Source organism: Gymnodraco acuticeps, unplaced genomic scaffold (genome assembly GCF_902827175.1).
Source record: "Gymnodraco acuticeps unplaced genomic scaffold, fGymAcu1.1, whole genome shotgun sequence".
NCBI classification, from domain to species: domain Eukaryota; kingdom Metazoa; phylum Chordata; class Actinopteri; order Perciformes; family Bathydraconidae; genus Gymnodraco; species Gymnodraco acuticeps.
In genome coordinates this window covers 952,294-978,764 of record NW_022990042.1, presented here as the reverse complement: position 1 = coordinate 978,764, position 26,471 = coordinate 952,294, and the positions used below count along the sequence as shown (strand labels likewise).

The 26,471-nt window shown below is 43.3% G+C and overlaps 1 protein-coding gene across 1 annotated transcript in view; it reads right to left on the bottom strand.

The window, feature by feature from the left end:
- LOC117545531 (cadherin-18-like) overlaps positions 1-26,471 on the bottom strand; it is a 214,099-nt gene that overhangs the window by 86,052 nt on the left and 101,576 nt on the right. Inside the window, 1 exon segment of the mRNA XM_034215343.1 lies at positions 5,083-5,377. Coding sequence (XP_034071234.1) covers positions 5,083-5,377 — 295 coding nt within the window.

The following is a 26,471-nucleotide window of genomic DNA, read 5'->3' as shown; positions in this document are numbered from 1 at the left end:
AATAGACGGAGGGTTTCAGCCATATTTAAACATTTTTACGACGACCTCAGTCTTACAGTAGCGTGGCCTAGCAACAGCTAAAGCCTGGTAGGCTACTGCATGCTATTTAGCTTAAGCTAGTTGGTAGCAAAATGCCTCCGTTCTCTAGAGATGACTTCCACAAACTTATACAGAAGATCGCTGTGTTGTAAATGAAAATGCAACGGTTGGAAGTTAACGTGGAAGTGAATGGACTATGTCGTGGGAATGACACCACTTTACCAGTGTTGCAAAATAATGGAGAAGGGTATGCTAACTCACAGCTAGTTAGCAGCTACAAGGATTCCAAGGAACAGGAGGGCTGTGTACTGGGTAATAAATCTACAAGTGGTAGTCCTCCCTGGAACTCTCTGGGTGCAAAGCCTAAGAGTAAATCATTTCCATGGGATTTGGGAGGACGGATAACAGGCAGAGCCCAGCGCTCTGAAATCTGTGCTGCGACCGGCTGGCCTGCATTGTTATCACCCAGGAAGAGCGCCTCTTCAACCCCTATTCATACTAGGAAACAGCAGTGGACAACTGCTAAAGGGAGAATTACAAACAATCCTCCTAAACCACCAAGTGTGCCAATCCAGAACAGATACGCTCCGCTGACCGAGAACCGGACATCTCTTTCTGATGACCTGGATAACCTGTCCTCTTCACACAGCAGGGTAAGGACCAATAGCTACTCCAAAAGTAAAAGGCTAGAGGGAAAGCTAATGACTGGGCCTTAAACTCTGATTGTGGGTGACTCTGCTGTAAGAGATGTAAAAGGTCTGTGTAAAAAAAGTCCCAAATGCATAATTTTTTTTGCTGTTATTTATTTGTAACAGTAGTGCAAGTTTTGGTATGAAAATAAGGAACTCTACCATTTGGAATCATTAACTGTATTACACAGTTAAAAACAAACCACAAACAGTAACACAGACACACTCAGATGGCCATATTATTTATATTGGCTGATGTCAAACAAAAAGGTTAAATAAGCTGTACAACTAAAAAGAATGTCTTGAAAATATTAAAATAAATAATAAGAAAGTGTTTCAATCACAATCAATAAAAGGCAATACAGAACTGTATAACATCTCCTGATGTCAAAATATAAAATAAATACAATGCTAAATATAAAACAAAATAAAATGTGTACCTTTAGGAGCAATGTCTAACATGTGTAATTAACGTGTGAGTGTGTGTGAGGCCATTATGCCTAAATAAAGGTACTCAAGCTTTACTCTATTTTCAAGTTGTTCTTCAAAAAGATGAGTTTGTCTACGTTGTCAGTAGTGAGGGCAGATCTGTTGGCGGTAACTATGTCACCTGCCGTCGAGAAAACCCTCTCGCTGGGGACTGAGACTGACTCGGATGTGATTGAGCATGTTTGACGTGTTACCACTAGCATACCGCAGCGCTGTCGAACAACGCCGACACACCGTCCTCGTCCGATCCACCACTCGCACCCCATCATTGTTGTAGTCCACAGGGAACCCGAAATGTTCCCACACAGCTGATTTAAAAGAAGCAGGTGGGTTCTAGCTCCTGTGTGTTGTGGGAACTCGCCATAGCTACTAACTTTTCTTCTTCATGTATTGTGTTCGTTTTGTTCTTGTTCTTCATTTGTTATTTATGGGCGGCTGGCTTTTAGGCGTAATACCGCTCCCTGGATTATATATAGTGTAATACTGCCCTGAGCGACAGACTTTTTTCCCACTCGTAAAAAAAAGGCGTATTCGCCGTGTGACTGCATGTGCCGAACCGTGACGTCCGAACCGTGACGTCCGAACCGCGACGGTACGGGACGAATACGGATACCGTTACACCCCTACCGTCTAGTCATTGTTGGTGATTTTAACATCCATGTTGACAACCCCCAGGACAGAGGGGCAAAAGAACTGTTTTGTGTTCTTGATAGCTATGGACTGACTCAGCATGTGATGGAGCCCACGCACAATAAGGGACACACTCTGGACTTAATTATCTCAAAGGGTCTGAATATCTCTAAGGTTGTGGTGACTGATGTTGCACTCTCTGATCATTCCTGTGTTTTCTTTGAGAGCTCTATTTCTGTTCACAAAAATGTTCAAAAAGAGGTAACCACAAAGCGATATTTAACTGAAAATACTAGGGAAATGTTTACTCAGAATTTTTCTTCCACACTTGCCCCTGCTAACATCTCAGTAAATGAGCTAGTAGATCATTTTAATAAAAAAATAAAAAATGTTATAGATGCCATTGCTCCAACTAAGGTAAAGGAAGTGTCTGGCAAGAAAATATCTCCATGGAGAAAGGCCATGACCGTGAAAACAGAAAAAAGAGAATGTCGCAGGTGGCGAAAAACAAATCTCCAGGTTCACTTTGAAATCTATAAAGAGAGACTTGGCCTTTATAATTTGGAATTGAAAAACGCACGACAATCGTTCTTCTCTGACATCATTACCAAAAACAAAAACAACGCACGTGCCTTGTTTGCTACCGTCGACAGACTAACTAACCCCCCCGTGTCAGTAGCCTCTGAATTTCTATCCACCAATGCAATGATTTTGCCTCCTTTTTCACTGACAAAATCAGACAAGCAGTCAGTGCCTCTGCATCAGGAATAGCAAATGTGTTGTCTCTGTCCACTTAACATAAATTCAAACACCATGACACAATTCCATCAGATTAATGATAAAAACATAGATGACATTATACAACTTCTGAAATCCTCCTCCTGCTGCCTTGATATTATTCCAACAGGATTTTTCAAAGATGTTTTGCCTTGCATGGCCTCAGATCTACTTCATATAGTAAACAAATCTCTTCACTCAGGTATTTTTCCACAGGCCCTGAAAACTGCAGTCATTAAACCGCTCTTAAAAAAGAATAATCTAGATGCTTCAGTAATGAACAATTACAGGCCCATATCAAACCTCCCATTTCTAGGTAAAATCATTGAAAAAGTTGTTTTTCAACAGTTGAGTAATTTCTTGCATTTAAATAACTGTTTCGATGTGTTCCAGTCAGGCTTTCGTCCAAACCACAGCACTAAGACTGCTCTTGTAAAGGTCTTTAATGACATCCACTTAAACACAGACAGTGGCAGAACTTCAGTGTTAGTATTATTAGATCTCAGTGCTGCGTTTGACACTGTTGACCACAGCATATTACTAGACCGACTGGAAAACTGGGTGGGACTTTCGGAAACAGTTCTAAATTGATTTGAATCCTACTTAAAGGACAGAAACAACTTTGTTTCTATAGGTAAATACACATCTGAGTTGACAAATATGACATGTGGGGTTCCTCAAGGCTCCATGTTGGGGCCTCTTCTCTTTAACATCTACATGCTACCACTGGCTCAGATAATGAAAAACAACAAAATAAGTTACCATAGCTATGCAGATGACACACACATTTACGTAACACCAGGAGACTATGCTCCAATTCAAACACTGAGTAAGTGCATTGAACAAATCAATGACTGGATTTGTCAGAACTTTCTCCAATTAAACAAAGATAAAACTGAGGTAATGGTTTTTTAAGCCAAGGCAGAACGTATAAAAGTTAGCGCTGAGCTTCAGTCTGCAATGTTCAAAACAACAGATAAAGCCAGAAATCTAGGTGTAGTCATGGACTCTGACCTGAGTTTCAACAGTCACATTAAAACAGTTACTAAATCAGCCTACTATCACCTAAAGAATATATCTAGGATTAAAAGACTAATGTCACAGCAGGATTTGGAAAAACTTGTCCATGCTTTTATCTTCAGTAGACTCGACTACTGCAATGGTGTCTTCACAGGTCTCACTAAAAAATCAATTAGGAAGCTGCAGCTGATTCAGAACGCCGCTGCTCGAGTCCTCACTAACACTAAGAAAGTGGATCACATCACTCCTGTTCTGAAGTCTTTACACTGGCTTCCTGTGTGTCAAAGAATAGATTTCAAAATACTGCTGCTGGTTTACAAAGCACTGAATGGTTTAGGCCCAAAATACATTTCTGACCTGCTAAATTATGAACCATCCAGATCTCTCAGGTCTTCAGGGACTGGTCAACTTTCTGTCCCCAGAGTCAGAACTAAACAAGGTAAGGCAGCATTCAGTTATTATGCTCCAAATATCTGGAACAAACTCCCAGAAACCTGCAGGTCCGCTGCAAATCTTACTGCTTTTAAATCCAGGCTGAAGACTTTTCTTTTTGTCGCTGCTTTTAATTGAACTATTCATATCTTAGACTGCACTGTAACTTTTATCCATGTATTTTGTATTTTAATGTTTAATTGAACTATTCATATCTTAGACTGCACTGTAACTTTTATCCATGTATTTTTTCTTTTAATGTTTATTTCATTAGCTTTTCTTTTTAATGACTGATTTTAAATGCCATTTTCTTAACGTCTTTCATTTTTTGTAAAGCACTTTGAATCGCCTTGTGTTGAAAAGGGCTATATAAATAAACTTGAGTTGCCTTGCCTTGCCTTGCCTTCTCTAAGGTCACATTGTTCCGTTGTGTTACTTCCTAATACACTGAAGTAAAATATAGTTGATTCAAAAGTAACAGAAAAGTAATAAGGATACATTACTTTCATATAATTATACTAACTCGAGACAACACACACACACACACACACACACACACACACACACACACACACACACACACTTCATTCCATACCCCGCAGTGTTGATGCGAAGAGACTTTGATAGCCATTGTTTTACTGCTTTTCCTAATTAATTATGTATTATTTCACCCATCCGCCATCCTTCCGATACTACTCTGATGATCTTATGACCCCGTCTGGTCTGTGAATTAAACCTGCGGTTATGACTGCAATCTACGCATCACTAGTGAGAGCAATGGAAAAAGTCAAGGTCCTTGTATGTGTGCACCAAAAAAGCTCATTTGGAATTTGGAATCTTGTTGATATTTATTTTGTCTTTTGCATTTGTTATTGAGGTAATCCAAAAGTAACGGAAAGTAACTTTTACATTTATATTGTGATTATGTTACTGATTACATTTTTTACAGGTAATTAGTAATTGTAATGGATTACATTTTTAAAGTAACCCTCCCAACCCTGCTTACCAACTTCTGACCTCTCAGGCACAGTTGCGTTGAAGGGTCCTTTAGGGAACGTGGGGGCGTTGTCGTTGACATCCTGGACCTTGATGATGAACTCTGACTCCGCCTCCAGGGAGCGGTTGGTCTGCCGCTCCACGGCCCTGGCATGGAGCACATACTGAGGCTTCCTCTCCCGGTCCAGGCTCCTCGCTGCGTGGATGTCACCCGTTATCTCGTCAATGATGAAGATGGACCCAGCCCCCTCCCCCGACAGGATGTAGCGCACAGAACCATCAGCCTTGTCGGAGTTGGAGTGGAGCTGGAGATGAAAGGAGGAGAAAAAGGAAGAGAGGGAGGGGGGTGTAAAGTGTCTGACAAGTATGATTCAGAGTAATAGCCAAGTGTCAGGCTGAGTGGTCAGTTAATGGTGAAGGGCAGGAAAGGAGGAGCACAGCCATCCAATCAGGGAAGGAAAAATTAAAGTCACTGTCAAAGTATACGGGACAAAGGAGAACGTTTCAAACATGCAGTCCTTCCTCAGCGGGAATTTTCACCGAAAAAATTAAAGACGGAGAGAGAGAGATAATTACCACGAAGGGGAAGTTGAGAGACCCTAATAAAGTTAAAGTCAGACTGTGTTTGCTCTGGGTTTCATTAAAAAGGCCTTTCCCTATCCTGTAGTGTGTTATATAGGTATCTTTGCATGTAAATGGTCTGCAGAGGCTAAAATCCCTGTGTTCCCTTCCGAGGGAGTTTCTCTCCCACAAACTCCCCCCCCCCCTGCCTGAAACGCCTCCCTTGCAATCCTTTGTTAACTTGTGTTACATAAGGACATCACTATGTAACACATGCACTTCTATTGGCTACCGCTCAAACAGATTGTAGACAGGCGGTATGAGAAAAATAAAGAGCTTTTTGAACATTAAAGCATGTACAAAATGTCACAGAAGAAGCACATAATACAACTAGAGAATGCAATTCCTTAAGAAATTGCTAGTGGGAATGCTTTATGCTGAAAAGCTGACACTAAACTGCTATGCTGAAATGTAATGTGTAAGAAGAAAGTGAAGAATTCAGATTGAAATGATACATGAACACTGGGGGCTTGAATGTGTGATGAGAGAAGAAAAGAAAGTAAAAAAGGCTTGGAAAAGCAGCAGAATATTTGAAGTGCAAACTTTTGAACTAACTTGATGGCGAATGATCTGTCGCCATGCCAACGGCATGTGATGACATCCCATATTACGCTTAGATGCATTGATGGCTGCATCGTTACCAAACCTGTGAAGTTTTGGGCCGTTTGGAGCATTTTCACTGAAGTTATGAGAAAACTGTGTTTCATGGCGAGCATTGTGTTGCCATGGCAAAGACATTTGAAGAAATCTCAAAACTGTCCCGTAGATGTCTTCACGGCTGGACTGTTAGCACACATGTGAAGTTTCAGCACTTTTTGAACATTTTCATAGGAGTTAATGTACAGCGACATCGTCTTTTATGGCGAGGGATGCGTTTCCATGGAAACGGCATATGATGACACCCCATAATTGACGTAGAGCTGTTGAGGGGAAGACCATTAACCATTATCTGAAGTCTGCTGCTCTGAGCATGTCAGTTGGAGTTATGACATTGTTCTGAATGAGAGATAAACCTCTTACATGTGAACGTTTTGTTGAAGAACCGTAACAGATATCGGTGAAAAGTGTGAAGCATGTCAAGGAAGTTGAGCATCTGAAGTGTTGATAATGTGGCCTTTTTGGCCGATTAACTAAAGGTGTGCGACTGCTGTGGTGGGGATCGATGAGGCTGAACTTACAATGGGGTTTAATGGAGACATGTTGAATGTTTTTGTCACTTCATGCCCTCAAGAGGCATTTTGTTTAATTATTTTGCTTAATTATTTTTAATTTTTCAAGCTACGAGATGTTTTCCTACGTTTGTGATGAAAAATTATGTCTCAGGAATGTAGGGTTTGGGAATTATGGCAGGTTTAAAAGAAAATATGAAGGCAAAATTAAATCTGTCCTCCACTTAGCTGTGACATCACGCACTCTAAAATCTGAAGAAAACCTCTTTACCAAGGTCTGAACAATGTTTAATATCTCTAAAAGTACGAATCAGATTTAAAAGTTGTGTTACACGAATAATGTCAGAAAGATGTGTAACATTTAAAGTTCGAATGAGGTTTCTGAGTGAAAGTATGAAGGAGCAGTTAGCAGTTGAAGTCGCATGAAGATTGTTCAAGTCTGAAGAGTTTCTCCATTGACTTCCATGTTAAACATTTGATGAATTATGGGATGTATCTCTGAAATTATGAAAGTTATGAATGAAAAAAGTAATAGCACTCGATTCCCGACCGAGCTGAATGTTTTGATGTTTGAACGGAGTTTCTGCGATGTGGAATGTGGGAGAAGAAGAGGTGAAAACTAGCCCGGCGGAATAATAAATAATTTTGTGCGTAGCATATTGTATGTCTGTTGCCTCCTTAGTCTTGTTCTAGACTAGAGACAGCAATTAAATATTTGCTCGCCAAAGTCCAGAGGAAACACTTTTTTTGGCAAACAAGTTCATAACCATGGTGTATGGCAGTGGCTCTGAAGGGTGGACATTAAGTAGACATCTGTCCTTAGAAGCCTGGATCTCTGACTGTCCAAATATCCTTTCATCCACAATATTAGAAAAATGTAGTCTAAATTGACTTAACTGCCATAAATAACACAGAAAGTCTGGATGTGTAGATGAGTTAGCAGGTGGCTAAAGGTGACACAGGTCCTGGCCACACTGCTCCTCCTCTCCCTTCACTGGCTGTCAGTGGCTGCCCAAATTCTTTATTTATTATTTCATTTAACCATGAATTAGATTAGATTACTTTATTGTCATTACATAATGCAAGCAGAGTGTAACAAAATTAAGAGAGTCTAACCCAGGGGTGGGCAAACCTTTTTGGCTCGGGGGCCACTATGAGTTTTAAATTTGACAGACGGGCCGGGCCAGTAGCAGATCGGTAAAAAAATATTTAGCTGTCCACTCCTCATTATACACTCGGCACTCAATGTTGACTTTTCTTTTCTTTGGTCCACTCATTGTTACAGATGCAGGTTCAAAGGTGAATTATTGCGTCATTGCGTAATCGTTTGCGTCATGACGTAACCGTTTACGTGCCTTCTTATGACCCACACAGCGTTTTACGTCGCTGATTTTCTCCGCAACACCGCTCACAACAACATCGATAGAGGACTGCGTCGGGTAGTTTTTAATTATACGAAGCCAGATTACATTAAATAACTACTTCTGCAACCTTATACCTTTCTCCAGAGTGCCGTGGTGCATTGTTTATTAATGTGTTTCAGCTGCATTACTGCCCGCTGCAGTGCTTCTCGTCTACCGGAGTTTATTCTCCTATTAACTCGCGGCAGCGGCCGCTGTAAAGTTTTCATTGTCTGACTGTCACACAAGCAGCTGATAAATATCCCCCATCCCCATAAGTGAATGTGTTTTAGTCTGAAAGCTGTGTGGCTGTGTGTATCACAACGCTGTTATGAAAGTTTCTCTGGCATTCTACAGGTGATGTTAGCTAATCATTCTATCTTGATACTTGTTGCTATCATATTGTGGCATAAGCCATTTTCTACATGCATATTTTACCGGCGTAGTTTTCGTTATGATTTTACTTGTGATGGCCACATGTAGCCCATTGATTCCATCCGATAACTGCTATAATACAAAACAACAGGAAAACGTCTGCCTCTTCACAATGGTCAATAACAGTGAACGGATGGTTATTAAAGTAAGGTAAAATAAACAGAATCACACTAAGCCTGGTTATATAAGTGTTTTTTATAAGTGTGTGGTCACGTTCTAGTCACTTTGCTTGTTACAACTTGTATTCGCCGTACTCGCCATGAACTGTTATTGCTCAGGTTAATCTCGACCCCCTCCAATGTAAGCGTCACGTATTTGGTTCTTGGATCTTGCCGGGTTGCCGAGTGGGGCCAGTTGAGAGAATAGACCAGATTACAGCAAAGGTAAATTGTGCGCCATCTAGTGGGATCAACTGAAATGCTGGGTATTGCAGGAAAAAGGCAAAATTAATGCGGTCTTTACTATAATTTGTACAATTTTGTACCAATATTCGGCGGGCCGGATTCAAAAGCCCAACGGGCCGTATATGGCCGGCGGGCCTTAGTTTGCCCATGCCTGGTCTAACCAGAGTGTAAACAGTCAGTTATATACACATCTATCAGCAGTCTGTACAAAATAAATGATAAAAGTAAAAGGTAAATAGATGTAAAATGTATACATAAGAATAAATACACACAGCACACAACAACACTAGTGTGCTGTGTGGGACAGCGTGGGGTTCATTGACAGCAGTCAGACTGCTGAAGGGAAGAAGCTATGCGTAGTCCTGTATTTCATACCTGTTTTTCATTTATTCTCTTATTTTTTTATAACTAATGATCATATAAATGTGTGCCTTGGAAATAATTGTTTAAATTAATCGTGACCAAACCGTTTGAGACCCACTGAGATAACTTAGACTAAAGTTAACTATCTAAACAGTCCTTTAGTTCACTGAGCCTCTTAGTCTGACAGGAGAGGTCTCTCCTCCACCTTGTTGTGGAAAAAGCTCCTTATATCCGTTAGCGTAGCTCGCTAGCACCAGAAGCTAACAACAACGATCTCCGGTACCGGTGCGCACAAAATGGCTCGTTCCACACACACACACAGAGCCAGGCTTGAATGAAACACAGAGACCCAGACGTACTTGTACTGTACTGTATCATATTATTTTTGAATCAATAATTTTCTAAATTATGAGTTATTTATTTAAAAGAAATTCATAACCATTTTTCCTGCTGGTCTCTATCGCCCCACCTGTCATGCCTCTGCGCCCCCCAGGGGGGAACGCCCCCCACTTTGAGAAACACTGGTCTAGGGTCTTATCTCCTCTTGTGGGACAGGAGACATGTTGGTGGAATTGGGGAGAACAGTCTTTAGGTTGGAGTGATTGAAATCTCCAGCAATGATTAAGACATACTCCGGGTGTAATGTCTGCTAATGGCTATATGCAGTTCCTTCATAGCTAGCGTAGCATTAGCATCCGGTGATATAGGCTGCAATTGTGATGATGGATGTGAATTCTCTGGGCAGATAGAAGGCTCTGCTTTTAACCATGAGAAATTCTAGGTCGGCAGAACAGTGCCTGGCAATGGTGCTGTTGTCTGTACACCAGGAGTTGTTGACATTGCAGTCCTCATCTGCGCATCTTACCACAGTCAGCTGTTCTGTCCGAACGGGTGCAGTGAAGGCCTTGTAACGCGATCGCGCTGTCAAGAACGCCCTCATGCAGCCATGTCTCTGTGAAGATCAGAATGTTTATGTCCATAATCCGTTTGTTGTTTATAATCCACAATCGTAGATCGTCCATTTTGTGCACCAGAGATTGCACATTAGCAAGGAGAAGGCTGGGGAGAGGGGCGCGGTGTGGAGCCTGGGTTAGCTTCTCTCGAGCGCCTCCTATACAGCCTCGCTTTTGCCTGCGATCTCTTCGTCGTCTACGGAGCCTCCTTGTCTGGGGAGGGCAATGTAAACAAACCCAGTGAACCCGTTGCCAGCCTGACGATGTCGTCGGGAGCGTCGATAGGGATATCCAGTGATCCGACATGTAACCCAATGTCCAGAAGGTCTTGTCTGCTGTACAGTGGGTTAGTACATATGTTCTGGACGAACAGACTAAAGATAAGTTTGCAAATAATAACTAATTTGCCGAAACTGGCGAGTCCAAAAGCTGCAGCATATACATGCACCGCCATTTTGACATCCATTAACTGGTAAATATTAGGGCTGTCAGTCGATTAAAATATGTAATCGAGATTAATCGCATGATTGTCCATAGTTAATCGCGATTAATCGCACATTTTTTATCTGTTCTAAATGTACCTTAGAGGAATATTTTTCAAGTTTGTAATACTCTTATCAACATATGAGTGGACAAATATGCTTTATGCTAATGTTTATTATCATTTGAACAATGACAAATATTCTCATGAATATTAAACACAACAACCTCTGAACATTACAAATATTCGCCTCAATTCAACCTGTGTGTGTGTGTGTGTGTGTGTGTGTTGTGTGTGTGTGTGTGTGTGTGTGTGTGTGTGGTGTGTGTGTGTGTGTGTGTGTGTGTGTGTGTGTGTGTGTGTGTGTGTGTGTGTGTGTGTGTGTGTGTGTGTGTGTGTGTGTGTGTGTGTGTGTGTGTGATGGATCATTGGAGATATGTGCAACTCAAGGCATATGCTCGAACGGGAGCTGACTGGACGCTGCAATCATGTTGCGCAATATCCGTGCTGAGTGTGCTGACTTTTCGTACAATGTCCCACTGTCTGGCTTCCTGCATAAAGTTAAGTGCTCGGCGCAGATGTGGCGAAATGTCGCTCCTCTGTTTTCATTTAAACAGCTCCATATCCGTTAGCGCAGCTAGCTAGCACCAGATGCTAACAACAACAATGCACGTAAGGTCTCTCTAGTGATGTTACGTATTGCGCCGAGGCTTCGGAGCGTGTGTGTCTGGCGTCAAAAGTTGAGCAATGTTCAACTTTTGACGCCTCGACGGAGGCGTCAGCCAATGAAATCCCGTTTATTCAAATCTGCCAGTACAATCGCTAGCCAATCAAACCGCGTGTATGCTGGGAGAGACTACGCAGGTCATTTCCTCATATTCAAAAAAATTGAGGGAAAATTCATTGTAGCGGTAGTGAATCACCCGGTGCTGTATGATCAGTCTCTGTTCATCTACCGGGATACAAACCGGAGGAGCGAGGCATGGAGGGAGGAGGCAGAGACAGTGGGTGAAACTGGTAGGTTTTCGCCTGTTTGGGGATTTTATATCCAGTTTACTTCATTTTAACATTGCTATTGCTTTGTATGTCGGGGGCGGGAGATTCATGTGATTGGTTGTTGGTCGTGTTGCTCGCAAAAAATCCCCAAGCTTCAGATACGCCCACCTCCAAGCGTCAACGCACGCTGCTGTGTGGACGCTCCGTGACGTCATCGATGACAAACGAAGCCTCGCTGCCTGTCGATACCACGTGACTGCTTCAGGAAGCGATTCAGATCGGTTGAACCGTTGAACCACAACGCTCATAATACCAATGGATGTATAATAAGAACCATATTACCCCTCCTGTACCCGGGCCCGGTGACACGATGGAATCAAGAGAGCTCAGACCCTCACCTATATAGAGGTCGGAACATGTCATAAGTATAAATAAATACAAGCATAAATAAATGTAGGAAAAAAACCATGAATGAATAAATACAGGAATAAATATGTTACAGTATTTTCAGGGAGATTCAGCGTGTGTGCTGTGGCTCAGCTGGAAAGCAGTTGACTCACGATCGCAGGGTCTCTGGTTCAACGACTCGTCAATACGTCTTTTTTGTTGTTTATAAAAGCTACAGCTAAATGAGATAATGTAGTTAATAAATGTATTCTTTGATATGGTTTAGCCTTTCTCAGGCTACAACATGGTTACGTTTATGAATATTATTAAGGAATACAAATCCCTATTTGTAATGTTTACCAGCCTCCTTAGGCTTTTCAATCACAATCATTCAACTGGAATAAAAACAATATTGTTAACATGAAAATATGATTTTATGTTCGTTGTTTAGAGTTATTCTAAGGCTTTACTCATTGGGAACTCGGTATGAGATAGAGCACACTGTTGAGATGTCCAATCTGCCTGTTTTACACACTTTGACCAACAGGGGGTTTGTGTTCAAATGAAGCCCATGATGAAGCCTCATGAGATGAACCCTTTTACGAACCAATTGGCTGGAAAGCTTCAAAGCTTCATAAGGCTTCATCTCGCCATCACTAGGTCTCTCTCTCGCTCGCTCGGGCCACACATACACACACCCTCCCGGTCCTCCCAACAGCCAGTCGGTGCCTGCCGGTGAGCGTGGAAGTGTGGTCTGCCACAAGCGGGCGGCAGGAGCGGGGCTGTCAGCATCAGCTTGTAGATGGTATTTTAAACTCGATGCGCTCTGAAACTACGGGGCGGCCGAGGACAACAAATACACATGCGTTAATCGCGTTAAAATAATTAGTGGCGTTAATTTTTTTTTGCGTTAACGCGTTATTAACGCATTAACTTGACAGCCCTAGTAAATATAAGATTTAACCAGGATAAGTCTCATTCAAGAGATTCCTGGTCAATATAGGCAGCAGCACAGTTACCTACAACAAATTGAAATTTAAGGAGAGAACTTATCATAGTCACAATCAGAAATGTTATCATCCAAAGCATCTACAGAGTCGATTGCTTTAGAAATACTTGAATCTGTTAAGAGATCAGAGTTTCAGATCATAACCCAGCTGATTCCAAGCAAATGGAGCAGCAGAAGCCCTTTTCCCAAGCTCAGTGTGACCTTTTGGGACATTTAGGAAAAACAAGTAATTGGAGCAAAACCGTACTGTTCTAAATACGCTTAAAGACATTATTGCCAGCCTACCGTTCTGTGAAGTGATCATCCCTTCCAAATGTAAGTAGCACTTAAAAAATGTTGCTAATTGAAAGCTAATGTACTTGTTGTTCTGAGGTTAAAAACATCAGCTAAATGAAATGAAATGTGATGTAATAAATGTAATTGTAATTTCCTTTAATGGAGAACTCCTCACCTAAATATTTCTTCCCTACCCAAATATTACTTTATTTATCATGGCCCTGGTATTCACATTCATTGTTACAGTGGCAAATTGTCAGGATTATTATGTCATGTCACGTTTCTATGTCTAGGTGTGGGTGTTTTTCCGTTTTGCTTGTCATGTTTTCCTCCCTGTATATTGTCTGGTCTCTTTTCCCTGTGTTTTCATGTATGTCGTTAGTTTCCCTGGTGTGTCTAATTTCCTGATTGTTTTCACCTGTCACTCCTTGTGTGTCTCCTGTGCTCATCAGTGTCAGCCCCGCCCCTGATTGTTCCCACCTGTGTCTAGTTACCCTGTGTTTAAATTCCCCTGTCTCCCAGTGTTCAGTGTCAGTTTGTCTTGTCTCTTGCCATGGTCAGGTCTATGCTCTTTTGTGTTCAAGAATAGTTTTGTTCTTCACTACGTGAGCGATTTTCCTTTTGGTCTCATTTTTTGTCATCTCATCCTGAGATTAGTTAGTGACCTTTTTTTGTTCATCGTGTTTTATTGGAAAAATAAAAATCTTACCAATACTTTACCTCTGTCTCCCTGTCTGCAATTGGGTCCAACATCCTAAGTGCCTGAGATCGTAACAGAATGAACTGACCAGAAATGGACCCAGCAGATGATCCTTTTGAGGTGGAACTAAAACATTTTTCCTTTTATTTGGCATGCTGCTATGATTGGTGGAAGGGAGTGTCCAGTGTTCTGCAGAGGAAGGCCGCTCTGGTAGAGGCGCACCGGTTGGCTATGGAGAAACCAGACTTGGTGAAATTCGTACCTGGATGGATGTTGAACTTCCTCTGGATGTGTGATTTCCAGCCTGCTGACTGCAGACGTCTTGGTGTGTTCCATCTGGGGTCAACCCATGCTTCTGCCCCAGTTCCTGCTCCTGTCCAGGAGTCGTTTTCTGGAACTCGTCTGGCTTTTGGAGGTCCACGGAGCCTTCAGGCGGCTTCTAAGAGAAGGAGTCACAAGTCCAGGCTAGCAGCCCGAGCCCCAAGAGCCATGATTCCGGTCCCAGTTCTGGCCCCAGCGGCCATGGTTCCGGCCCCAGCAGCCATGGTTCCGTGCTCCAGTACCATCCCACATAGCCATGGTACCGTGCTCCAGTACCATCCCACACAGCCATGGATCCGTGTTCCGGTTCCTTGCCCAGCAGCCATGGTCCCTGCTCCAGAACCGGACCTTACAGCCATGTTTCCGGCTCCAAGACCGGCCCACACAGCCATGATCCAGGCTCCAGAACTGGATCTTACAGCCATGTTTCCAGCTCCAGAACTGGATCTTACAGCCATGTTTCCGGCTCCAGAATCGGCCCATGCAGCCATGGTCCCTGCACCAGAGATGGCCCATACAGCCATGGTTCCGGCTCAAGTACCGGGCCCAGCAGCCATGGTTCCGGCCCCAGTTCCAGCCATGATTCCGGCTCAAGTACCGGCTCCAGCAGTCACGGTCCCGACTTCAGCTCCTCGTCACCTGTTGACTCATCGGCCGACGCAAGCTCCCCGAGTCCTGTCGGCATACCGGCCGACTCCAACACCTCGTCTCCTGCTGGCTCTCCAGCCGACGCCAGCTCCCCGTGTCCTGTCGGCGTACCGGCCAACTCCAGCACCTCGTCTCCTATTGGCTCTCCAGCCAACACCAGCTCCCCGAGTCCTGTCGGCGTACCGGCCGACTCCAGCACCTTGTCTCTTGTTGGCTCTCCAGCCAACGCCAGCTCCCCGTGTCCTGTCGGCATACCGACCGACACAAGTTCCCTCTCAAGTCCCCTCTCAAGTTCCTACCCGAGTCCCCTCTCAAGTTTCCTCTCGAGTCCCCTCTCGAGTTTCCTCTCGAGTCTCCTCTCGAGTTCCCTCTCGAGTCACCTCTCGAGTCATCTCTCGAGTCCCCTCTCAAGTCACCACTCGAGATTCCTCTCAAGTCACCACTCGAGATTCCTCTCAAGTCACCACTCAAGTCAACTCTCGAGTTCCCTCTCAAGTCCCTACTCAAGTGTCGTTGGAGGTTCCGCTGGGGGTCCTGCCAACTCTATGTCCTGTGCTGTTGGAGGCCCCGCCGACTACTCTCCTGCCGGGGGTCCTGCCAACCCTGTGTCCTGTCCCGTTGGAGGCCCCGCCGACTACTCTTCTGCCGGGGGTCCTGCCAGTCCTATGTCATGTGCCGTTGGAGGTCCCGCCGACTACTCTTCTGCCGGGGGTCCTGCCAACCCTGTGTCCTGTCCCGTTGGAGGTCCCGCCGACTACTCTTCTGCCGGGGGTCCTGCCAGTCCTATGTCCTGTGCCATTGGAGGTCCCGCCGACTGCTCTCCTACCGGGGGCCCTGCCAACCCCATGTCCTGTTTCGTTGGAGGCCTCGACATCACCTGTCTCGCCGGGGGTCCTGCCAACTCCTTGTCCTCTTGCGTGGGGGATCTTGCCGACACCTGTCCCACCGGCTCCGGTTCCTGTCCGGTCAACACCGGCTCCTGCCCGGTCCCCTGAGAGCTGTGGTCTTCGCTCCTCCTCGAACTCTGCCTTGCCCCCTGGCCGTCCGCCCGAGACCCCCTTTTTGAACTCTGCCTTGCCCCCGGGCCGTCCGCCCGAGACCCCTTCCTGGTCCTCTGCCATGCCCTGGGCTGTGAAATGAAATGAAATGTGATGTAATAAATGTAATTGTGATTTCCTTTAATGGAGAACTCCTCACATAAACATTTCTTCCCTACCCAAATATTACTTTATTTATCATGGCCCTGGTATTCACATTCATTGCTACAGTGGCAAATTGTCAGGATTATTATGTCATGTCGCGTTTCTATGTCTAGGTGTGGGTGTTTTTCCGTTTTCCTTGTCATGTTTTCCTCCCTGTATATTGTCTGGTCTCTTTTCCCTGTGTTTTCATGTCTGTCGTTAGTTTCCCTGGTGTGTCTAATTTCCTGATTGTTTTCACCTGTCACTCCTTGTGTGTCTCCTGTGCTCATCAGTTTCAGCCCCGCCCCTGATTGTGCCCACCTGTGTCTAGTTACCCTGTGTTTAAATTCCCCTGTCTCCCAGTGTTCAGTGTCAGTTTGTCTTGTCATGGTCAGGTCGATGCTCTTTTGTGTTCAAGAATAGTTTTGTTCCTCACTACGTGAGAGATTTTCCTTATCTCATCATTAGTTAGTGACCTTTTTTTGTTCGTCGTGTTTTATTGGAAAAATAAAGTATCTTACCAATACTTTACCTCTGTCTGCAATTGGGTCCAACATCCTAAGTGCCTGAGATCGTAACACAAATCAAACCTGAACAAATAAGGCTCTACAGTCTTGAGAGGCTTCTCAATACTCAAATTTCCCCTCCTCGACTCCCCTCCTCGGTTCCCCTCCTCGAGACTTAGACCCGCCCACAGGAGATGCGAGCGGAGGACCGAGGAGGGGAACCGAGGAGAGAGGAGGGGAAGCAGCAGACGTTTAAAGAAATGAGAACTCCTCTCCTCTGAGCGGTCATTTTAAAGAGACGTCCGTTCATTATTACGTGGCAACAGCTGCATCAGCTGTCGAGTGTTTTGTCATAGCGCTGTATCTCTGTTGGATCAGCTGAATATTGTTCCCCCACATATTTACTTTGAATTCATTGAGAGTGCGGTATAATGAGACAATAACAGGCTACAGATGCGGACACACACACACAAATATATTTATATAAATATATACAATTTAAAGTATGAGAGCACTCTCATAATAACGTAACACAATCAGAGACTGGATATATCCCCCCCTCTCTCTGGTCGCTGAAATGGGGAATTGAAATTACGGGCCAAAAATTGTATTTACAAGTAGGCCTATTAAAAGTAAGCAGAGGACACCAAACCAACTGAGACCCGTCTGTCCGCCGCATTTACGCACTGTACAACACACACCTACACACTGTACAACACACACCTACACACTGTACAACACACACCTACACACTGTACCACACACACCTACAGCTCCTAAAGCATAAGCCGTTGTGTATTTTATTATGTGAAGCAATGGTCTTAGAAAAATATCGACTCTTTGTTTGTAGATATCTACTAAACTAAAGCAAATAAAGAGAGTAGGCCTGTTATACTGAGTGATATATATTATACACACTGCTGTTCTCTCTGGAAACATCGCGGACGCGATGAAAGCAGTTTCTAAAATATATCCAGGGGATGCATGCAGAGCTGTCATTGGCTGAGATAAGTCCGGCCGTGCGTCACGCCTCCACCGTTCCCGGAAATGCATCCGTGGAGGAGCCGTGGAGGAACCATCAGTGTATCCTCGGTTATAGCTCCTCCAGAGAGCCTCCTTGACGCTCGATGCTCGGTCCTCGGTGTGCATTTAGAGAAATTAGACGTTCTTCAAAATGGCGTGCTGAAATTCATTTCCGGGTCACTACCGGAGGACCGAGGAGTCGAGCAGTCGAGGAGGGGAAATTTGAGTATTGAGAAGCCTCTTTGGTGTGTAATGACTATGGTAATGACTTTGCAAATCCATGGTTCAGTCCATATGTGCAGCTTCAACAATGATTGGTTGTCTGATTGCTGAACATTATCTAAGCCATGGGGAACATGGTGAATTTGCCATCAATTGGCATGACTTTGAATTGACAACACACTGCTTTCCAAAACATGGTTGGAGAGGAGAAATAGTCAAGGGAGGCAAATCTTGACACGGTCGGAAAATGGAACAGAAACAGACAACACAATGAGCCGAACAGAAAGACAGAACAGAAATACACGCCGCAGTGTAAAGACAAAGAGAACCAGTCTCCCTGGCACAGAATAACACATTTAAAAGAAAAAGAGGAGACAGGAGAAGACAATAGGGGAGGAGGATAAAAATACAGACGCATGGTTGTGTGTTACTAAGCAGCAGCTGGTGAAGAAGGAGCGGCGACTGACATTTTGAGGCTGAAGCATTTCCCCATGTGCACGTCCATCCAGCTAGAAGAACAAAGGCATGTATGGGTGTGAAATATTCATCAAGAAGCACGAGGGCGGGCAGGAAGCAACGGTTATTAATGTAAACAGGTTAATTCCCTTCCGCTGGGATTTAAAGGACATGTGGGAGCAGAGACACACTGAGGGGGGTTCACTCTGATATCATTTATCCAGGTTATATTACACCAGTGCGTCATTTTGTCAACTAAATTGAGCAAGTATGAGGAGGTGTTCAAGTGTGGAGTTCCAGGTTGTGTGGCCCTGAGAACAGGACTGCTCTTTGGGCTGCACTCTGATCTGAGGAGTTATGGTGGGTCTAATGTGAGGGACTGTGGGAAAGATAACATGAAGTTAATAGTTACAGTTAATAGTGCCCGTGTGATGTATCCTCATAACTTTGTATTACCCAGGGCTCAGCAGCCTTTACTCTCAAAAAAGCCAATAAATCCGCAAAACATATTTGATAACAATATAAAGGTTATATATAGCTATACATACAAAACTATGGCTGGTTTAAGAAATATTAGAACGACAATAAGGAAAACTGTTGACATTTGATTGCTTTTGTATATTGTTATGACAAAGGAAAACATCAAACTCTTATGAAGAGGAGAAATAAATACACTGGCCTGTGTAGGCATACTTCGAAAGGAATAATAATAGTCCAGTTTGAATTGATTTTTGGCTTGTATCTGTTTCAGTGGGTCCTCTTCCCCTCTGTTTTGTTCCTCAGCTACGTACAGCAATCATCTGAATAACAGCGCTGTCTGGTCAATATTGTCTACATTACTGGTGACTGAGTATGCATGAGCTGAATTAATGTCCTCCATGAGTTTCCATTTGGATGATGCTGTCCTTTACGGTCTTCGCCGAAAGAGACATATCTCTAATTTCTGAACAATTTCACGTTTGTTTGTGAGGTCCAAAAAAAGATGCTCTAATATTTTCATGAATGATTCATTTGTGTATTCTCTGACAGTAAATGGCTGTCAATGCTATCTGAAATAGCAGCAGTGGTGGAGTTTAAAGACTTGATCAACTTCTTGAAGACATATTTGCTGTGCTCAGCTTTCTTGACAGCTTTTGAAATCACTCTTTATTGATGCATGATGAGTTTACAGAGGGCGGGGGCTGGATACTCAGGACTAGCTCCCTGCAGGAAGATGCTCCGAGGCATAGCAGTCTCAACATGTGACGAAACACTAAAACTTTTCACAATGTAACCTCAAACTACAATAGCCATGTTCCTTTCTAAAGATTGCATGTTAACAAGCTAAACGGTGACCATGGTTACCATGATAACTGCTAAACATCAGAATGTTCGCACTGTGCTTTCTGCACATGTTATTATGGTGAGCATATAACTCAAAGCATTGCATGACTGGAGATACCACAACCCCCCCTCTTGTACTGATGCACTTGGAACAGTATTTTTACACCCAAAAGTCTGAATCATGGTTTGTGTATTTGTCACATGGTAATGATTGGATCCGGTTATGTTATTTTTTTCACATAACAATTATGCTGTAACAGGGGTCAGACACTCAGGACCCAAATGCAGTAGAAAAAAGGAGAGGCAGGTATAAAGAACCAAAACAAGCTTTATTAATAATAAATAATAATAAACTTTATTTATATAGCACCTTTCATGCTTGACGCAGCCCAAAGTGCTTTACAAAGTATGGCAGAAAATGACTAACAAATGAGGAACATAATTAAAATATGTAAAAACAATCAAATATGAACAGTGATACTACTACAAATGATAAGCCAGATAGGACTTTAATTTACTTAAAACAATTCCAATTGAGGTTGCCGTTCTATTAATTTAAAGCTGCTAATTTAAAGCTAGCACAAAACTAATAAACCAGGCATGGTTTAACAAAGTAAAAGTAACAAAACAAAACGAGGGAAAAACCAGGATGACACCAGGAATCTTCCAGATACAAGAAACTTGGGAAGCTGTACCACACCGGGGAAGACAATGACACACAGGAGGAAAGAATCAGGGTAGGGCAGACAACTACAAAGGTGGAAAAGTAAGAAGACAAGAAAAAAAACATGCTTTCACACTAGAACCTAGAGACCTCTGCTCTGTACAGAACTCAGCCAGCACAGTGCAGGTTGTGTCTTCTGGGTGTAGATGTTGTATACACAGACTGTCCATTCAAGTCAAGCTGATAAAATACCACCAGCATAGTCAACACTACCAGCTAGTGAAATACATTTTTCATTTTGCCTCTGAGTCATACTGTACGGTCTCTGCCAACGTTTACAGGCTGTGAAAATATTGAATTTATTTTATCACAGCATCTGACAGTAAAGAAACTCCCAGACCTTCACAGCATACCTCTTTCATTGCTTTATGTTGCTAAAAGTTGTTGAAAAAGACTGTATTAAATGGTAATATATTCAAGCTTTTCATGTTATTATTAAGTGTTTATTTATAGGCAAAAATCTAACACAAATTGGTCCTTTTTTTTGGTTTAGTGTGGGATAGAAAACTCCCACTGGAGGGAACACAGGGATTTTAGCCATTCCATTTGTGTGTGTCCACAGAAGGTCCAGTTGTGATAGACACGGTTCGCCACTGTATTATAGACATGTCTGTCCATCGTAAATTCAATCCAAATACTATCAACACATTTCTGAGAAAGTGCAAGAGACAGAAAAAAGAGAGAAAGTAGGTCCCAGATGTGAATATGTATTTTTGTCAATATGAAATGCTAAACGAATGAATATATAAAAAATATATCAGCCTTCAGCAGCCTGTCAGACTCAGAGTGTTTGAATGATGGTGTTTGGCTACGATGCCACGCTTTTAGAGGAACCTTAACATAAACAGGATGAAGAACACACACACACACACACACACACACACACACACACACACACACACACTCGCCTGGCAATACATCTATCACACACATACAGACAGGCACAAACACACACTTACTCCAACTCTCTTCAATTCTTGGCAGCACATGTTTTCCACAACATGAGAGTGATTAGTTAACTGGTTTCCAACACACACATGCAGACGGACAGTCTCACACGTATGTGCAAACTATAGCAACATTTACAATGCATGGAACAGCTCTACTCAACTCCTAACCCTCCTTTTGGTTTCCATTAGGAAAGGTTTGTGAGTGTACCATCCATCCATCCATTCGTATCAGGCAGTAACAACATTGAAACAGATTACTTGCCGATTTAAGGGTTGAAGTATAACATAATGTAACCTTTCATAGTATTCTCAGGTAGTTTCAAAGGCTAAATCAGCATCAGCAATATAGTACATCTTTTCATCCAGATTCAGATCGCTGGGGAGGGCCCAAAACGTCCATTTCCCTAGCCACATCAACCAGCGGGGGGGATTCCAAGCTGGTCCCAGGTCAGCGTAGAGATACAATCCCTCAACCTGGTCCTGGGACTGCCCCTCGGCCTCCTCCCAGCTGGACGTGCCTGGAACACCGACCTCTTACTACAGTAGGTGCTGGAAACACCTGAACTGGTTCCTTTCAGTGGCTTTATTTCGGGTCCCTCCCTGATGACTGAACTTCTCACTTTAACCTGCAGGGAGATTGGAAGCTGCTCCCTGGAGAAAACCCATTGCGACCGATTGTACCACAATCTCGTTCTGTCAGTCATGACCCATCCGTCATGACCGCAGGTGAGAGTGGAAACGAAGATGGTACCCTGGTATTTTTTAGTCCCACCTCACCACCTGTGTAAAGCAAGCTGAGCTTATATTGAAAGGTGGAGTTAAAAAACTGCAGACCCCTGGTTTGTCGGAGATAATTATCAGTAGCACGACACGGGACATCCGGCAATACAAAATCATTTTTTAGCAAAATACGAAAAATATTTGGATGGACTAAATAGTTTGTTGCATTTGGTGTTGACTTGTCTCATTGTTTTGTCAGAAAATAGAAGAATATAAAGGAGAAAAATGTAGCATGAGGCCAAATGTCTAAATGCTGTTAATGACCATAACACCCTGATAGGCCTAACCCATGTTGAAAAAGTCTGGATCTTACCGACTCTACCACTTACTGATGCCTTTTAGATCTCCTCTCTTCCGTATAGTGAAATAGCAGATACAGATAAGGTAATGTTCAGTGAGTACAGATCGGTTACAGTTAAACTAAATCCTGTCTCACTGTGAGGTGATAAATCAAAGTATTTTACACAGCAGGTAAGTGAGCTCAATCCGAGACAAGAGTAACACTTAGTTTACTGATGAGTTTAAAGCAGTGCTTGAATTGGAATGAAAAAGGTGCCAGTACTCTAAAATCAGCAACTTTTTCAAGTCAATATACAGTCTTATATATACAGCCCACAAACAAGAATTTGGCTACTATAATGCTGGTGGGTTTGTCTCTTTACTACTGTATATTTTAGAAAGGTTCACTGTACTTAACATTTTTTATGATAGGCAGCGGATATGGCTAAAGCTCAGTAAGGTCAATATTAACTGAAAATATAGCAATCAAAGTCTAGATCTTCTGCTGAAGACACATGAAGCAGAGACCTTTCAGGTGAGAGCCCCTCTGGTGGTGTTCAACATTAATGACAAGGAAACAAAGCTCTGGTCAGAAGCATTTTTTATAAAAAGCTTTAACAAAATTAAGTATTTCTGTACATTTTGAATGCAATCTAACTTTCCAACTCAGAAAACGAAAAACGAAAAAGTGCCAAAAGTCTTCTCACATGGCTGAGCTGCTTTGCAATATACTTCACCACTGAAGAATACAAATATGTATAAAGTAAACTATGATGCAATCTAACTTTCCAACTCAGAAAAATGATAAAGAGCATGAACAAAGAACATGTAAAAACAAATGCAACATTTGCACAATCTAAAATGAGAAACTGTAACTGCAAGTAACAACGTCTGAGCCATGGTAAAGAGTTACATTGAACACCAAGCTGATCAGATAACTCCCTGGTTGGTCTGAAGTCCTTCTATCTCCAGGATCTGTACAAATCGGCACATTATGCCAAAAGTCTTCTCACTGGGTGAGCTGCTTTGCAATATACTTCACATTGTTAGAAAAGGCTCCAGAAGGCCTTGGGGACATCAGTATCAGGGGCTGGAGCTGGACAGGCTCTTTCATCAGCACTTCTCCTTCCCTTTGCCAGCCAGGACCTCACATACTGTTCCGGATTGAACTGTCCTAGTGATGGTCCATTACATTTAATGAAAACCAGGCTGGACAGTCGGCTGACAGAGAGAGCATTCCTTTTTGCAGTAAGGATATCGTTCATGCAGCTGAATGCCCGCTCACACTCACTAGTGGAGACAGCGATGGTTCGGACTGCTTTCAGTAGAGGCTCCATGGCAGCAGGTGTACGGGATGCCCTGGTTTCCTTGTATTCGCCAAAGCCCTGAACAGTCTCTCTTCTGTCCACTTTCAGCACTTCGCACAAACGTAGCACCTCTACGTCCCCATACTGTACGTCTAACTCCTCTTCAGGCCAACTTCCAGGATGGATAACTTTCATGTCCTGGATTAGCTGATTGTCCCGGGCCTCCCGGCCATGTAATGGGATTTCTCTTGTGCTGACATGAGAGGAGGTTGTGGAAGTCATTCTGTGTCTCAGATTCTCTACCATACTGCGGAAAAACTGACCTGCATGAATCTGTACAAGCCTGCCATTCTCACGCAGGGCAACACCCTTGAAGGACTTCTCAGCTAGAGCTGTATGAACTGTAGTCATGTGTGGGCCAGGCATGGTGACCATGGATTCAAAAACTCGTATTTCTCGAGTTAAGAGCCTATCTGCTGTAGGCAGTGTCATCTCTCTTTTTTGGAGTTGCCGAGAGAGGTCGCTGAGCTCTGTGAGCGCATCGTACATCAGTCCCAGATTGCTGACAAACGTTGCAGATGTGAGCACATCATCCAGGCCCTTGTACTTTGCTCTGTCTCTGGAATCCCTGCTCATGTCGTTTGCAGCATTTGTGAAGTGATCATGAAGCACTCGGTAGTTTTCCCAGACTGCTCTGACGCTCCTTTCACTTGAAGCCACCCAGCGGATGGACAAAACACGCCCTATCACCAGGAGACGCTGTCCGACTGCTTGCGCACACTGCGCTAACTGCCTCTGATTTTTGGGGGAGGCATGGAACAAGGAATAGAGTTTGTCAAAAAAGATCTGGAAATGATTGAGCCCTGAGACCTCCTTGACCACATCCCCAACTGCCAGCTCTAGACGATGATTGGAGCAGTGCCACACAAACAGGCTTGGGAATTTACTACACAACTAGGTAGCAACGCCTGTTCTCTTCCCTAGCATGACTGAAGCCCCATCACATGCAAAAGAAACGAAACACTGACCTAAAAAGTCCTCGTTAAAATCTCTTCCAAGACACTCCATTAACGCCTTTGTGATGTCATCAGCCGTTGTTCCATCCAACTCGATCAGCTCCCAAAAAAAACGTTTCGGGCTCAGCATCAGCTAATGCTGAGCGTAGACACACAACAAGCACCGTTTTACCACTAATAGTGGTAGATTCATCGACCAAAACACAGAGTTTTCTTTGGTTTTCTGTAATGTCTTTTGCCATTTTTTTCTTCAGCTCATGAGCTATGTGGTTGATGATTTCGCCACAGGTTTTATTGGAGTGCAAAACCCTGCCCACGTTCAGCCCATTCAGTTTCTGTACATTCAAATCAATTGGCATGTCTGTGAATGGCCGGCAATGTTTGCCAATTTTATATGCCGTTCGAAAAACTCTGATAGTGGTGTCTAATTCAGATTTATGCATAGACTGCACTTGATGTTGAATAGTTTCACGTGAAGCAGATGTAAGGATGTCAGCAGCTTTTACATGGGCTTGTGATTCTTTATGTTCTTTGATTTTTTTTCTCAGGCTAGCTTGTTGTTTGCCCTTGTCAACACCGAAATGAGACACTGCACACTCACCCCATTCAGTTGACAGTTTCAGTCCTTGTCCAGTGTGTATTCCCAAAGATTTGACATCTCTGCATATCCGACATCCTAGCTTCTTATCTTTAAGAAGGAGCCATGCATTGGTCTTGCAAAAATATTGCACCTGGTCCGTTGTCCAGCAGTCAGGTGCATCGCTTTGCCCGGTGTTGGTGGTGGCAGTTGCGCCAGCAGCAGCTAACATTAGAGGCTCTGGAGGAGGCGGCGGAGCTAGTGCTAATGCTAATGCACTAGAACTTGGAGCAGGAGGATCAACCAAAGAAAGCTCCCCATCAGACACAATTTCCAACACAGGCACAGCATTCTCTGTATTTGAAGTTTCTTCCGGCGACAACCGCTGTCTTTTTGCACTTTTATTAATCCACGCTAACATTTTAGAAATGCTAATTTGTGACGTGACTTGCTTTCCTTCTCTCGGGGGCGTGCCTGCTCTGTTCTATCACTCTACATAGCCACCCACTGGGTGGGAGTTGCACTGCATAAACACAACACACGTGCATCTAGGTATGTCAATTGTAAAGCATTAAAACATGGTTTTACTAACAGTTTTCAGTATGTTGTTACTTCGGCATTATTATTATTATTATTTTGAAACGTGTATTACTATTAAATCACGGTCAAATAGGTTAATTTTGACATAGTCGTTTCCACCACAGTATTTACATGGAGAAGATAAGCCCCGCCCCCTCTCCAGCACGTTCTGTTTGAATGACAGGAGTAAACAGCTGACAGCCGCTGTGAAACTCCAGCGGTTAGAGCGATGAGAATGTCCGTTCGGCACCTCATGACGCATCTACTGAGTACCGGGCGGCTGTATATATATATATGGATGTATAATAAGAAC